The 16,181-nt window shown below is 44.9% G+C and overlaps 1 protein-coding gene across 1 annotated transcript in view; it reads right to left on the bottom strand.

The window, feature by feature from the left end:
- The window catches only part of cfap65 (cilia and flagella associated protein 65), a 154,146-nt gene that overhangs the window by 17,819 nt on the left and 120,146 nt on the right, over positions 1-16,181 (bottom strand). Inside the window, exons 27-29 of the mRNA XM_052025041.1 lie at positions 13,380-13,454; positions 5,593-5,786; positions 3,447-3,599 (exon numbers count right to left, since the gene is read on the bottom strand). Coding sequence (XP_051881001.1) covers positions 3,447-3,599; positions 5,593-5,786; positions 13,380-13,454 — 422 coding nt within the window. The remainder of the gene's footprint in view (positions 1-3,446; positions 3,600-5,592; positions 5,787-13,379; positions 13,455-16,181) is intronic.

The raw sequence follows: 16,181 nt of genomic DNA, 5'->3' as shown, positions 1-16,181 counted from the left end.
TGATCACCACTACAGGCTTTTCACTCCTGAATTAACTGAAGTGAAGCTCCCCTGTAGACATGATGGGATTTAACCTCACGTAACCAGTTCGCCAGAACTGCACCAAATACCCCAGGTGCAGTCTCACTATAAACTACTCTGCTTTTCTGTTTGTGTAGAAAGTTTTCACCTACCATGTTGTTACCCACTCAGTTTGTCTACTTCCCCTTTGAAGCTTCTTTATGTCCTCCTTCCAACTCACAATCTCACACTGGCTTTGTTTCATCAGCAAACTTGGTCCCTTCAGACAAATTATTGAGTTCGATTGTGCATAGCCTGGGCCCAAGCACAGATCTCAGCCCAGTGGTCACAACCCACCAAACTGAGAAAGACGTATGGGTTAGGAAGTTGTGGGCATGCTATGTTGGCGCCAGAAGCGTGGTGACGCTTGCAGGTTGCCCCCAGCACACTCTACGCAAAAGATGCATTTCACTGTGTGTTTCCATGTACATGTGACTGATAAAGAAATCCTATCTTATCTTAGATAGCCAGTATCAAGAGGTGAGGGGGAGGTGTGGGGCAAGAGCTGTAAAGTGATAGATGGATCCAGGTGAGGAGAGATTGATCAGGAGACGAGAACTTGAGGGGCAACTTTTTTTTTACACAAAGGGTGGTATCCATGTGGAACGAGCTGCCAGAGGAAGTGGTTGAGGCAGGGAATAACCTTTTGTTGTCGGCATGGACCAGTTGGGCCGAAGGGCCTGTTTCCATGCTGTATAACTATGACTCTATGGGAGGTGATGGGTGGTGAGAACAAAGGGCTGCAGATTATGGAATCTGATAAGAAAGGAAGGTGAATGGTGGAACCAGATAAGGAAGAGATGGTGGGAGATTGGAACAGTGCTGGGGAGGGAATAGGGGACCCATTGGGAGGAGTGTGTGAAAGGCAGGATGTGATTGTGCTGGAGAGGGTGCAGAGGAGATTCACCAGCTGAGAAGATAACTGTAATTTTCCAGTCCAGGTAATGAGAGACTGGACAAGCTGGGTTTGTTTTCCCTGGAATAGAGGAGGCTGAGGGGTGATCTGCTAGAAATATATAAAATTATGACTGGGACAGATAGGGTAGATGGTAAAAAATTTTTTCCCATGGCGAGAGATGGGAGATTTATAGAGGAGATCAGAAGGGGAATTTTTTCAACACAGAGGATGGTTGGAGTCTGTAATGTGCTGAATGCAGGATCTCAGATGGCGATGAGGAGACGTACAGGAGTGAGATAGATCCGCTGGTTGAGTGGTGTCGCAACAACAAACTTGCACTCAACATCAGCACAACCAAGGAGTTGATTGTGGACTTCAGGAAGGGGAAGTCGGGAGAACACACACCAGTCCTCATTGAGGGGTCAGTGGTGGAAAGGGGGAGCAGCTTCAAGTTCCTGGGCGTTGACATCTCTGAAGATCTATCTTAGGCCCAACACAATGATGCAATCACCAAGAAGGCACGCCAATGGCTCTACTTTGTTACGAGCTTGAGGAGGTTTGATATGTCACCAAAGACCTTTGCAAATTCTGACTGGTTGCATCACCACCTGGTATGGAGGCTCCAATGTGCAGGATCGAAAGAGGCTGCAGAGGGTTATAGACTCAGCCAACTCCATCACGGTCACAACCCTCCCCGCCGTCGAGGACGTCTTCAAGAGGTGATGCATTTCTCACCATCCGGGACACGTCCTTTTTACATTACTACCATCGGGAAGGAAGTACAGGAGCCTGAAGACCCACACTCAACGTTTCAGGAACAGCTTCTTCCCCTCCACCATCAGATTTCTGAATGGACCATGAATCCATGAACACTACCTCATTATTCCTCTGTTGCACTATTTATTTATTTTTGTAACTTATAGTAATTTATATGTCTTGCACTGTACTGCTGCTGCAAAACAACACATTTCATGACGTGTCAGTGATAATAACCCTGATTCTGATGGGAAAATTTTTCACCGAGGGTAGTTGGAGTTTGGAATGCACTGCCTGAAGTGGTGGTGGAGGCAGATACTCTCGTGACATTTACGAAGCATCTAGACAAGTCTATGAGTCACTAAAGCATAAAAGGCTACCAATTTAATGTGGGTAAATGGGATTAGTATAGATTGGTATAACAGACATAGTGGGTGGAAGGGCCTGTTTCTGTGTTGTACAACACTATACTCACTGCTTGGAGACACAAAATTCAGGATCGTGCCAAGGTCAATTCTTGAGCTTTGGATCATGCCAACAATATAATTTTGATGGATGCGGAAGAGAAGACAAAAGTGGAATGAGATCAATACTTGAAGGAGAAAACCTTTCTGGGTTATAGGGAAAGAACGGGAAGAGTCGGATGAATTGGAAAGCTATAATCAAAGAACACTACAGCACAGTACAGGCCCTTCGGCCCACAACGTTATGCCGTCATGTTATCCTGCTCTAAGATCTATCTAACTCTTCCCTCCCACATAGCCCTCCGTTTCTCTATCATTCATGTGGCTATCTAAGAGTCTCTTAAATGTCCCAAATGTATCGGCCCCCACAACCTCTACCGGCAGTGCATTCCACGCACCCACCACTCTCTGTGTAAAAAAACTTACCCCTGACATCCCCCTTATACCTTCCTCCAATCACCTTAAAGTTATGTCCTCTCTTGTCGCACTAGGAGAAGGTCTCTGACTGTCCACTCGATCTATGCCTCTTATCATCTTGTACACCTCTATCAAGTCATCTCTCATTCTCCATCTCTCCAAAGAGAAAAGCCCCAGCTCACTCAACCTATCCTCATAAGACATGCTCTCCAATCCAGGCAACATTCTGGTAAATCTCCTCTGCACCCTCTCTAAAGCTTCCACATCCTTCCTATAATGAGGCGACCAGAACTGAACACAATACTCCAAGTATGTTCTAACCAGAGTTCTATAGAGCTGCAACATCACCTCGCAGCTCTTGAACTCAATACCCCGACTAATGAAGGCCAACACTCCATATGCCTTCTTAACAACCCTATCGACCTGTGTGGCAACCTTGAGGGATCTATGGACGTGGATCCCAAGATCCCTCTGTTCCTCCACACTGCTAAGAGTCCTGCCATTAACCTTGTATTCTGCCTTCAAATCCGATCTCCCAACGTGCATCACTTCACACTTAGCCGGGTTGAACTCCATCTGCCACTTCTCAGCCCAGGTCTGCATTCTGTCAATATCCTGTTGTAATTTACAGAGTAACCAAAGAACAAGAACACGGTAGGCCAAATATCCTGTTCCTACTGTGTCATTCTACAATATTATTGAGTAGATCACATAAACATGGCTTGCTACAGATGGAAACTGTTGGAAGGAAGGACTTAAAATGTCTTCTTCTGTTCTCTAGGATTGCATGGATCTATGAAATAAATGGAATTTCAAATCAAAACCTGAGCGATGAAAGGGTTCACACTTACCTCAGAACTGTTACAATGACATCAGTTGTAAGTCTCATGTCTTCTTTTGAAGCTGAACTCAGTGAGTCAGTGTTGGTACTCGACCACTTGCCCCAAGGTCTCCCAATGCTTCCAGCTTGTGAAATGGCTGAGAGTGGCTTTGAAATAAGGTTTCTGCCAACAAAGAATCAGTGAATGAATTAGAACATTTCTTTCTACCCAAACCTTTGGTACTATGTTACAGTAGAGCCTAAGAAATAGAAGCAGGAGCAACCCATACAGTCCCTTAAGCCTACTCCACCATTCAATATCACGGCTGATCCTCCATCAACTTTACTTTTCAACACAGTCCCCATACCTTCTGATCCTTATGGTGCCCAAAAATCAATCATAGAGTCATAGAGCAATACCACCTGGATACAAGCCCTTCAGCCCAACCAGTCCATGCCAACCACGGTGCCCACCCAGCTAGTCCCAATTTCTGGCATTCAGCCCATATCCCCCTAAACCCTGCCCCTCCATGTACCTATCCAAGTGCTTCTTGTGATACTGTTGTACCTGCCCCAACCACTTCCTCTGGCAGCTCGTTCCATATACTCACCATCCTCTGCATGAAAAAGTTGCCCCTCGGGTCCCTTTGAAATCTTTCCCCTCTCACCCTAAACCTATGCACCCTAGTTTGGGACTCCCCTACCCTGGGGAAAAGACATCTACCTTGTCTATGTCTCTCATAATTTTAAACATTTCTATAAGGTCACACCTCATTCTCCTACATTCCAAGGAATAAAGACCTAGCCTGGCCAACCTCTCCCTATAACTCAGGCCCTCTAGTCCTGGCAACATCCTCGTAAATCTTTTCTGCACTCTTTCCAGTTTAACCACACCTTTCCCATAACAGGGTGACCAAAACTGTACATAGTACTCCAAGTGAGGCCTCACCAATGACTTACACAACTGCAACATAATGTCCCAACTCCTATACTGAGTGCCCTGACTGATGAAGGCCAGCATGCTAGACGCCTTTTTCACCACCTTGTCTACCTGTGACGCAGCCTTCAAGTCTTGAATAAACCCACCAGCTGAGCATCCACAGAAACAGCTCTCCGGATCTACCCCATCAAGAATTTTATGTCTTAATATTTGTAAGATTGAAAGAGTGCAGAGGAGATTTACTAGAATGTTGCCGGGTCTTCAAGAGTTGAGTTACAGGGAAAGATTGAACAGGTTAGGACTTTATTCCTTGGAGTGCAGAAGAATGAGGGGAGATTTGATAGAGGTTTAGAAAATTATGAGGGGTATAGACAGAGTTAATGCGAGTAGGCTCTTTCCACCTAGATTAGGAGAGATAAGTACGAGAGGACATGGCTTTGGGTGAAAGGGGAAAGGTTTAGTGGGAACATTAGGGGGAACTTCTTCACTCAAAGAGTGGTGGGAGTATGGAACGAGCTGCCATCTGATGTAGTAAATGCAGGCTCACTCTTGAGTTTTAAGAATAAATTGGATAGATACATGGATGGGAGAGGTCTGGAGGGTTATGGACTGGGTGCAGGTAAATGGGACTAGCGGAATAAAGTTTCGGCACAGACTAGAAGGGCCGAATGGCCTGTTTTCTGTGCTGTAGTGTTCCATGGTTCTATAAGATCACCTCTCATTCCTCTAAACTCCAGAGTATATAGATCTATCCTTCTTGGTCTCTTTCCTTAAATAATCCTTCCAGGGTCACTAGGCTATGCATCATTGTTAAACACCCTCTAAAAGAAGACATGGGTAAGATGAAAATTCCATCCATAAATATCTGTTAAGCCTCAAGAAGTGCCAAGGAATTGAAGATTATTGTTGATTACACTGCTGTGAGCAAACTTTGGGAGAAAAGTCATTGGTCCATTAAGAAAAATTGTGGGGTTTATTTCCATTTACTTTGAATGCTTGAGTTTAGTGTTAAAAATCATTGAATTATGGCAATCACCCAACAAAATAACTGTTCATTTCCCAACAGTCCCTTTGGAAGATGGTGTGCCATGAGAATAGGCTAATACTGGGGTTATGCAGATTTGACACATGGCAACAGAAGGGTGCTGTAATGAAACCTTCAGAAGTAGATCCAACTGGAGTTAGCAAGCCCACATGTACGTTCATGCCCCAGGACTACTTCTCAGACATGTCCTACCTCATGATGTAGTGTTTAGGAACATCAGATGGGAAGTTCTTGTGAAATTCCTCCATGGAGTGAGCTCTGGCAGTGACTCCCAGGTGAAGCAAAAAGGGTTTTGGTGGTTTTGGTTTCTCCCACATTCCAGGTGGTAGCTTTTCAACATTTCTACCTTCCCATGTTTCTGTGAGCTCCTTGATTGGAGGGAGGGTCTGTGCAGAGATTAACAACATTTTAAACATTGCTGACCACTGTATTTTGTTTTAATTTTAATTGTTGGTCCCTGGAGAAGTTGAAAGATGGGCTTTCCCAAATTATTTCTAAATCGGCAACAGGCATCCCACAAGATTTGTAGCATCGATAAGACACTAAATTAGATTAATTCTACTTTTCCACAAACAATGCATCCTGATACTCAATTTGATAAACCTAATACATCAGAATTCAGACAGAAAGATTCACCTCATTACACCAATCAGATATTTCCATCATGCAGATATTGCCTGTCCTGTAAAGTAGGAGACTGTTGGTTTGTGGTGAATCAGGGACTGACTTGCATTTATATTGACAGGATCTGTATTGAGAATGCTACAAAGAAACTGGGAACAATTCTAAGACAAATCTCCCAAGGATCATGCTGTCGACAGGTTTTACACCTGACATGGTATTATTCTCCAATGAATTCAATTCTGCAGGCTCTCCAGCTGACAAGTTGAAGTCCTACATCACATTCACCATATTTTACATAGATAGAACATAGAACAGGATAGCACAGGACGGGCCCTTCAGCCCATGACGTTGTGTCGAACTATATGAACACCTACTCCACGATCAATCTATCCCTTCCCTCCTACACAGCCCATATCCCTCCATTTTTCTTGCTTCCATGTACCTATCAAAGAGTCTTTTAAATGTCCCTATTGTATCAGCCTCTGCAACCGCCCTCGGCAGTGCGTTCCAGACACCAACCACTCTCTGTGTAAAGAACCTACCTCTGACATCTCCCCTGAACATTCCTCCTCTGACCTTAAACAGATGTCCTCTGTTATTGGCCATTGCCACCCTGGGGAAAAGGTGCTGGCTGTCCACTCTATCTATGCCCCTCATAATCTTATACACCTCTATCAAGTCGCCTCTCATCTTGTGTCGCTCCAAAAAGAAAAGCACTAACTTGCTCAACTTTTCCTCATAAGAGATGTTCTCTAATCCAGGCAGCATCCTGGTATTGGTTTATTATTGTCACTTGTACCGAGGTACAGTGAAAAGCTTGTCTTACAAACCGATCGTCCAGGTCAATTCATTACACAGTACAGTTACATTGGGTTAGTACAGGGTGCATTGATGTAGTACGGGTGAAAACAATAACAGTACAGAGTAAAGTGTCACAGCTACAGAGAAAGTGCAGTGCAATTAGGTGCGAGGTCACAACAAGGTAGATCATGAGATCATAGTCCATCTCATTGTATAAGGGAACTGTTCAATAGTCCTATCACAGTGGGGTAGAAGTTGTCTGTAAGTTTGGTGGTATGTGCCTTCAGGCTCCTGTATCTTCTACCCGATGGAAGAGGAGAGAAGAGAGAATGACCCGGGTGGGTGGGGTCTTTGATTTTGCTGGCTGCTTCACCAAGACAGCGAGAAGTAAAGACCAAGGAGGGGAGGCTGGTGTCCATAATGCACTGGGCGGTGTCCACAACTCTCTGCAGTTTCTTGCAGTCTTGGGCAGAGCAGTTGCTGTACCAAGCCATGATACATCCAGATAGGATGCTTTCTATGGTGCATCTGTAAAAGTTGGTGAGAGTCAAAGGGGACATGCCAAATTTCTTTAGCCTCCTGAGGAAGTAGAGGCACTGGTGAGCTTTTTTGGCTGAAGCTTCTACATGATTTGACCAGGACAGGCTGTTGATAATGTTCACTCCCAGGAACTTGAAGCTCTCAACCCTCTCGACCTCAGCACCATTGATGTAGACAGGTGCATGTACACCGTCCCCTTTCCTGAAGTCAATGACCAGCTCTTTTGTTCTGTTGGCATTGAGGGAAAGGTTTTTGTCATGACACCATTCCACTAAGCTCTCTATCTCCTTCCTGTACTCCGACTCATCGCTGTTTGAGATAAGGCCTACAACGGTGGTATCATCTGCAAACTTGTAGATGGAGTTAGAGCAGAATCTGGCCACACAGTCGTGAGTGTATAGGGAGTAGAGTAGAGGGCTGAGGATGCAGCCTTGTGGGGCACCAGTGTTGAGAATAATCGTGCCGTAGGTATTGCTGCCTATCCTCACTGATTGAAGTCTGTTTGTTAGAAAGTCAAGGATCCAGTTACAGAGGGAGTTGTTGAGTCCCAGGTCTCAGAGTTTGGTGACAAGCTTACTTGGGATTACTGTATTGAAGACAATAGTCTAACGTAGGTGTCTTTACTGTCCAGATGCTCCAGAGCTGAGTGTAGGGGCAGGGAGATGGCATCCGCTTTAGACCTGTTTCAGCGATAGGCGAATTGCAATGGTTCCAGGTTGTCTGGTAGGCTAGAGTTGGTGCATGCCATAACCAACCTCTCAAAGCACTTCATGGTGGTGGATGTCAGAGCCACTGGTCGGTAGTCATTGAGGCATGTTACTTTGCTTTTCTTCGGTACCAGGATGATGGTAGTCTTCTTAAAACAGGTGGGAACCTGAGCTTGGAGCAGGAAGAGGTTAAATATGTCCGCAAATACTTCTGCCAGCTGATCAGCACAAGATCTAAGCACACAGCCAGCGACACCATCTGGGCCAGATGCTTTCCTCGTGTTCACTCTCCAGAAGACTGATCCTACGTCCTCCACTGTGATCACAGGTTCAGCTTCATTGGTGGCTGTCAGGGTGGATGGTGACCATCCACTTCCCTTCTGTTCAAAACGTGCATAGAATGCGTTGTTCATCCGGAAGGGATGTGCTGTTGTTAGCTATGCAGCCCGACTTTGTCTTGTAGCCTGTTATGGCGATGTAAGCCCTGCCATAACTGATGGCTGGTCAGGGACTCTATTTTGAGTCGGTATTGCCTCTTAGCATCCCTGATAGCTTTCCGAAGGTCATACCTCAATTTCTTGTACAGATCGGGATCACCAGATTTGTGTGCAGCAGTGCTCTCCTTCAGTAGGGAGTGGGTCTCTCAGTTCATCCACGGTTTCCTGTTTGGGAACACCCGGATTGTCTTCTTTGGTACTTCCTGGTAAATCTCCTCTGCACTCTCTCTGAAGCTTCCACATCCTTCCTATAACGAGGTGACCAGAACTGAACACAATACTCCAAGCGTGGTCTAACCAGGGTTTTATAGAGGTGCAACGTTACCTCGCGGCTCTTGAACTCAATCCCCCGACTAATGAAGGCCAGCACACCAAATGCCTTCTCAACCACCGGATCAACTTGCACGACAACTTTGAGGGATCTATGGACTTGGATCCCAAGATCCCACTGCTAAGAATCCTGCCATTAACCTCGTACTCTACCTTCATGTTCGTTCTTCCAAAGTGCATCACTTCACACTTTTCCGGATTGAACTCTATCTGCCACTTCTCCACCCAAATCTGCATCCTGTCTATATCCTGTTATAACCTATGACAATCTTCTAAATTATCCACAACCCCTCCAACTTTCGTGTCATCCGCAAACTTACTAACCCATCCTCCACTTCCTCATCCAAGTCATTTATGAAAATCATAAAGAGCAGGAGTCTCAGAACAGATCCCTGTGGAACACCACTAGTCACCGACCTCCAGGCAGAACATTCTCCAGCTACTACCACCCTCTGCCTTCTGTGGGCAAGCCAATTCCAAATCCACGCAGACAAGTCTCCATGGATCCCATGCCTCATGACTTTCTGGATGAGCCTACCATGAGGGACCTTGTCAAACGCTTTACTGAAGTCCATATACACCACTGCTCTACGGTCATCTGTTTGTTTTGTCACCTCCTTGAAAAACTCAATTAGGCTCATGAGGCACGATCTGTCCCTCACAAACCTATGCCGACTATCTCTAATAAGACTATGCTTCTCCAAATGCTCGTAAATCCTGTCCCCAAGAATCCTCTCCAATAGCTTGCCCATCACTGGTCTATAATTCCCAGAATTATCCTCATTACCTTTCTTGAACAAGGGAACAACATTTGCCATCCTCCAATCCCCTGGTACCACTCCTGTGGCCAGGGAGGACGCAAATATCATCCTCAACACTCCAGCAATCTCTTCCCCTGCCTCCTGTAGTAACCTGGGATATATCCCATCTGGTCCCAGGGACTTATCTATCCTAATGTTTTCCAGAAGCTCCAACACTACCTCTTTCTTAACCTCGACATACTCCAGCACATTAGCCTGTCACATCTGTCAAAGTCCCTCTCCTTAGTGAACACTGAAGCAAAGTATTCATTCGGAGACCTCCCCTACCTCCTCCGCCTCCAGGCACATGTTTCCCCCTTTATCCCTGAGCAGTCCTACCCTGACTCATCCTCCTGTTCTTCACGTACATGTGGAACACCTTGGAGTTTTCCTTAATCCTACTCACCAAGGCCTTCCCATGTCCCCTTCTAGCTCTCCTAAGACCCTCCTTAAGCTCCTTCCTGGCTACATTATAATTCTCAAGAGCCTTGCCTGATTTTTGCTTCCTAAACCTTAAGTATGCTTCCATCTTCCTCTTAAAACTTTTCATCCCCTACTTCGGTGCAATAATCAAAAAACCGCTGCCCAGCACCCGAACAGCCTCTTTTACCTCTTGTCAACCATGGTTCCTTTACCCTACTATCCTTTCCCTGTTTCAGTGGGACAAACCTATCCAAAACCCCATGCAAGTGTTCCCTAGGCAGCCTCCATATTTCATTTTTGCAATTCCCTGAGAACATCTGTTCCCAATTTAAGCTCCCAAGGTCCTACCTAATACCATCATAATTAGTCCTCCCCCAATTAAAAACTTTCCTGTATCGTCTGCTCCTATCCCTGTCCATGGTTATGCTAAAGGTCAGGGAGTTCTGGTCACTATCTCTGAAATGCTCACCCACCGAGAGGTCTGTCACCTGACCAGGTTCATTGCCCAGTACTAGATCCAAAATGGCCTCTCCTCTAGTCGGCCTGTCCATATACTGTGTCAGGAATCCTTCCTGGACACACCTAACAAATTCTGCCCCATCTAAACCTTTTGCACTAAGGAGGTGCCAATCAACATTAGGAAATTGAAGTCTCCCACGACAACAACCCTGTTATTTTTGCACCTTTCCAAGATCTGCCTATTTATCTGCTCCTCAGTGTCCTGGTAGCAAATGGGGGGCTTATAGAATACTCTCAATAGAGTGATCATTCCCTTCCTGTTTCTAACTTCCACCCACACTGACTCAGTAGATGATCCCTCCATGACGTTCTCCCTTTCTGCAGCTGTGATATGGTCCCTGATCAGCAAAGCCACTCCCCCCCCCACCCCTTTTACCTCCTCCCCTGTCCCTTTTGAGACACCTAAACCCCGGAACATCAAGCAAATCCTGCCCTTGAAACAGCCAAGTCTCTGTAATGGCCTCAACATCGTAATTCCATGTACTGATCCACGGTCTGAGTTCATCACCCTTACTTTAATGCTAGAAGTATTAAGAATAAAGTCCTTTCAACCCATCCAACTGACTGCGTTTGTGACCTATCCACTGTCTATCCTTCCTCACAGTCTCTCTGCATAATGCATCTACCTTTATACCAACTGCTCCATCATCTGACCTAACACTCTGGTTCCCATCCCCCTGCCAACCTCCCCAACAGCTCGAGCAACCCTGCCCGCAAGGACATTGGTCCCTCTTGAGGTCAGGTGTAACCCGTCACTTCTGTACAGGTCATACCTGCCCCAGAAGAAATCCCAGTGATCCACAAATCTGAAACCCTGTCCCCTGCACCAATTCTTTAGCCACGACTTCATCTGGCATATCTTCCTATTCGTGGCACAGGCAGCAATCAAGAGATTACCACCCTTGAGGTCCTGCTTTTTAGCTTCCATCCTAACTCGATGATGCTGGAGGAACTCAGCAGGCCAGACAGCATCCATGGAGAAAAGCAGGCGGTCAATGTTTTGAGTCAGGACCCTTCTCATCCAGATTCCAGCATCTGCGGTCCTTTGTTTCTCCCTATATTCCCCTTTCAGGACCTCATCCCTTTTCGTTGTATGTCGTTGGTACCAATGCGTACCACGATTTTTGGCTGCTCCCTTTCCCCCTTAAGAATGCTGTGGACTCAATCCGAGACGCCTCTGACCCTGGCACCCCGGAGGCAACATCCCATCCGGGAGTCACGTTCTCGTCCACAGAATCTCCTAACTGTTCCCCTAATCAATGAATCCCCTATCACTACCGCAGTCCTCTTCTCCCTCCTTCCCTTCTGTGCCACAGAATAGACTCAGTGCCAGAGACCTGGTCACTGTGACTTTCCCCTGGTAGGTTGTCCCTTTGTTAGAGAGGGGAACTGAAATTAAAATTAAAATCTATTTTACACAAGATCTTCAGGCAGAAGAGACTGACACAACATCTGTCTAGGCTACGTTCATCTCCAGATCCCCACTGCCTATATTGAATAGATCGTTTTCTTAGGAACGTCTTTTGAGCTGCCTTCCTCAAAGGGTACTGGAAACAGCATCTTTGAATATATTTTTTAGATAAAGTTAGATAGATTCTTAATAAAACCGGAGTGAAGGATTACCGGTATAGGTAGGCATGCAGAGCTGAGGTTACAATCAGATCAACCATGGTCTTACTGAATGGAGCTTAGGGGGCGTCACCTCCTCCTGCTCCTAATTTCTATCTTCATATGTACCTCACACAAAATGATAAATGAAAATTGCTTATCAGATCATTTAAATGGCCATTTAGTCAATAAAACCATATCTAATTAAGTGATACTGAACCTTTAATCAGTGAGAATAGGCAGCAATACAAAAGAGCTGGTCATTGACTTCAGGAAAGGGGGTGGTGTACATGCACTTGTCTACATCAATGGTGCTGAGGTCGAGAGGGTTAAGAGCTTCACGTTCCTTGGAGTGAACATTACCAATAGCCTGTCCTGGTCAAATCACATAGATGGCACGGCCACGAAAGCTCACCAGCACCTCTACTTCCTCAGGAGGCTAAAGAAATTCCATATGTCCCCTTTGACACTCACCAACTTTTATCAATGCACCATAGAAAGCATCCTATCTGGAAGCATCACGGCTTGGTACGGCAACTGCTCTGCCCAGGATCGCAAGAAACTGCAGAGAGTTGTGAACACAGCCCAGCGCGTCACGGACACTAGCCTCCCTCCTGGGACTCTGTCTTTACCTCTCACTGCCTTGGTGAAGCAGCCAGCCTAATCAAAGACCCCACCCACCCAGGTTATTCTCTATTCTCTCCTCTCCCATCAGGCAGAAGATACAGGAGCCTGAGAGCACATACCACCAGGTTTAAGGACAGCTTTTACCCCACTGTGATAAGACTATTGAATGGTTCCCTTATATGATGAGATGGACTATGACCTCACGATCTACCTTGTTGTGACCTTGCACCTTATTGCACTGCACTTTCTCTGTAGCTGTGAGACTTTACTCTGTACTGTTATTGTTTTTACTTGTACTACCTCAATGCACTCTGTACTAACTCAATGTAACTGCACTGTAATGAATTGACCTGTACGATCAGTATGCAAGACAAGTTTTTCACTGTACCTCAGTATGTGACAATAATAAACCAATACCAGTACCAAATTAACTTTTCCTTGTCACATACTCCTTTGCTTTTACTTCCATTATTCCAGGCTGTACCTCAGTCCTGGTTTCTCACCTTGTACTTCATAATCTTTGCATCTGTATCCTTGCGCATCTTCCGAGAACAAGTTCCTTGAAGATCTCTGCAACACTTTCAGAAAACAAAAATGAATGAAAATGACTTGGCACATTTGGAAAAGTCTCATTATTTCAAAGTTCCCATTATTTTAAATAATTGCTGCAATTACATAATCTATTTCAGAAATGTTGAATAAGGAAAAAAAATATTTATCAGGAGACCAGGGTTAATTACCCAGTTTGTTCAAATTATTCCATGGGATATTAATATCCACCTGATAGGCTTCCCTGAACCTTGTTTTAATATTTCATCTTAAAGATGGCACCTTCGCAGTGTAGCACTTCCAACACTGCAGTGCAGTATCAGCTGAGATTTATGTTGGGTTTAAGCCACAACTTTTTTATTTTCAGTGAGACTCCTGTCCCACTTTGAACTCCCTCCATCAAAAATGTTTCTGCTCAAAACAGTTTTGTAAAAATCATGAGGAAATATTTCTTATGAATTCTATTCCAGGTGAAAGAAGGAAACTGTATTCATATACCTCCATATCTCACCAAGATGTTAAAAATTAATTAATTAATTTTAAGAACAGCCACCACAGCTACATATAGGAACAGAGCAGCCAATTAGTACACAGTAAACATAGAGCAGCACAGCACAGCACAGGAACAGGCCCTTCGGCCCACAATGTCTGCGCCAAACACGATACCAAAATGAACTCAATCTCTTCAACCTGCACATGATCCACATCCCTCCATTCCCTGCATATTTATGTGTCTATCTAACAGCCTCTTAAATGCCACTATTGTATCTGCCTCCACCACCACCCCTCACAGCCCATTCCCGACACCCACTACCCCCTGTGTAAAAAAACTTGCCCCGCTTATTTCCTTTAAACTTTCCCCCTCTCACCTTAAATGTATATCCTCTAGTACTTTACATTTTTACCCTGGCTGTCTACCCTATCTATGCCTCTCGTAATCTCATAAACTCGTCAGGTCTCCCCTCAGCCTCCACCACTCCAGAGAAAACAACCCAAGTCTGCCCAACCTCCCCTGACTGCTAATACCCTTTAATCCAGGCAGTGTCCTGGTAACCCTCTCCTGCCCCTTTCCAAAGCCTCCACATCCTTCCTCTGTAATGGGGTGACCAGAATTGCACACAATACTCCAAAAACATCCTAACCAAAGTTTTATACAGCTGCAACATGACTTCTTGACTCTTATACTTAATGCCCCAACCAATGAAGGCAAGCGTGCCATACGCCTTCTTTATCACCCATCTACTTGCGTGGCCACTTTCAGTGAGCTATGGACTTGGACCCCAAAATCCCTCCGTACATCAATGCTGTTTAGGGTCCTGCCATGAACTGTATACTTTCCCTTTACATTAGACTCTTGAAACCTCACACTTGCTTGCATTAGACTGATCTATAGTCTGCTGTATCCAAGCATAAATTTCCTCCTTTATCCTTGAGTGGTCCTGCCCTTTCCTTAGTCATCCTTTTTTTTAATCTAAGTATAAAATGCCTTGGGATTCTCTATAGTTCTACTTGCCAAGGACATTTCATGGCCCCTTTTGGCCTTCCTAACTACCTGCTTGAGCTCTTTCCTGCTATCTCTAAATTCCTCAAGGGCCCTGTCTGATTTTAGCTTCCTAAAACTTACACACGCTTCCTTTTTCTTTTTGACTAAGTTCATAACCTCTTTTGTTATCCAAGGTTCTACTATCCTGCCTTCTTTGCCCTTCCTCCTTGCTGGAACATGCAAAGGTAGGAGTGGAAGGTTAACTATTTTTCAGTGGGGTTGGCTGCAGAAAGAATGTTGTTCTTGATACTTGGTGAACTAACTGCTCTTCAATGAATTGTATCCCGGGGACGGATGGTTCTTTGGATTGTCATGCCTGGGAACACCAAAGATCTTCTCCCAAACTCTCTGGTAAGCTGCAGAAGTTACTGGGTCTCCAGTGGCTTGCAGCTGATCTCTGGCTGATGACTTACCCTCACTGGCCTCAGAAGAACGAAGTGTGATATCATTGAGACAAATACAATTTACTCATATGAAATAGCAGATATTATCACAGAATAATGAGTAATATATTTAGGACTCATCTGAGGAGAAACTTCTTTTGCAGAGAATTGTAAATATTTTGAATTCTCCACCCCAAAGGGTTGTGACTGTTCAGGCATTAAGCACACTTAAGACAGGGATCGATTAATATTTGGAAACTGAGAGAATTAGGGAATTATGGGCAACACAATGAGCAACAGACAATCTGCTGGAAGGACACAGGATCATCCATGATCTTAATGAATGAACTGAGGGTAGATGGCCCACTTCCTGCTCCTATTTCTAATATTCTTATTTGGAGTCTTCTGAACCATGTAAGACAGAGGGATGTGACAACAAGGAGTTTCAGCAGTGGAGGAGCTGAAGCAGGAACAGAGTCAGATGATGTGGCTGAAAAGGAAACAAAAGATCTTAGTGATGGTTCAGATACAAGTTCTCATTCTTACTCTGTGGTCAGATTTGACACCAGGATTGTAAATAGTCTGGTTCAGTCTCATATTGCTTCCAGGGAGAGAGCAGAATCAATGAATGGGGGGGGGACCAGGTTTATGACTGGGATGAAATAATGGTCTTTCCAATATTTAGTTGAAGGAAATTTCAGTTCATTTAGTTCCAGATGTGAGATAAAAGCTGTTGAGAAGTCATCTGTCAATCTGATTTAGTTCTCAGTAGAACCCAGTCCCATGGCAGTCTGTCCCACCATCCCCAATCCAAGTTTGATGGTAAGCCT

The sequence above is a fragment of the Pristis pectinata genome, chromosome 1 (assembly GCF_009764475.1).
Source record: "Pristis pectinata isolate sPriPec2 chromosome 1, sPriPec2.1.pri, whole genome shotgun sequence".
In the NCBI taxonomy this organism is placed as follows: domain Eukaryota; kingdom Metazoa; phylum Chordata; class Chondrichthyes; order Rhinopristiformes; family Pristidae; genus Pristis; species Pristis pectinata.
The sequence above is the reverse complement of the archived record's forward strand: the minus strand, read 5'-3'. Positions and strand labels throughout refer to the sequence as shown.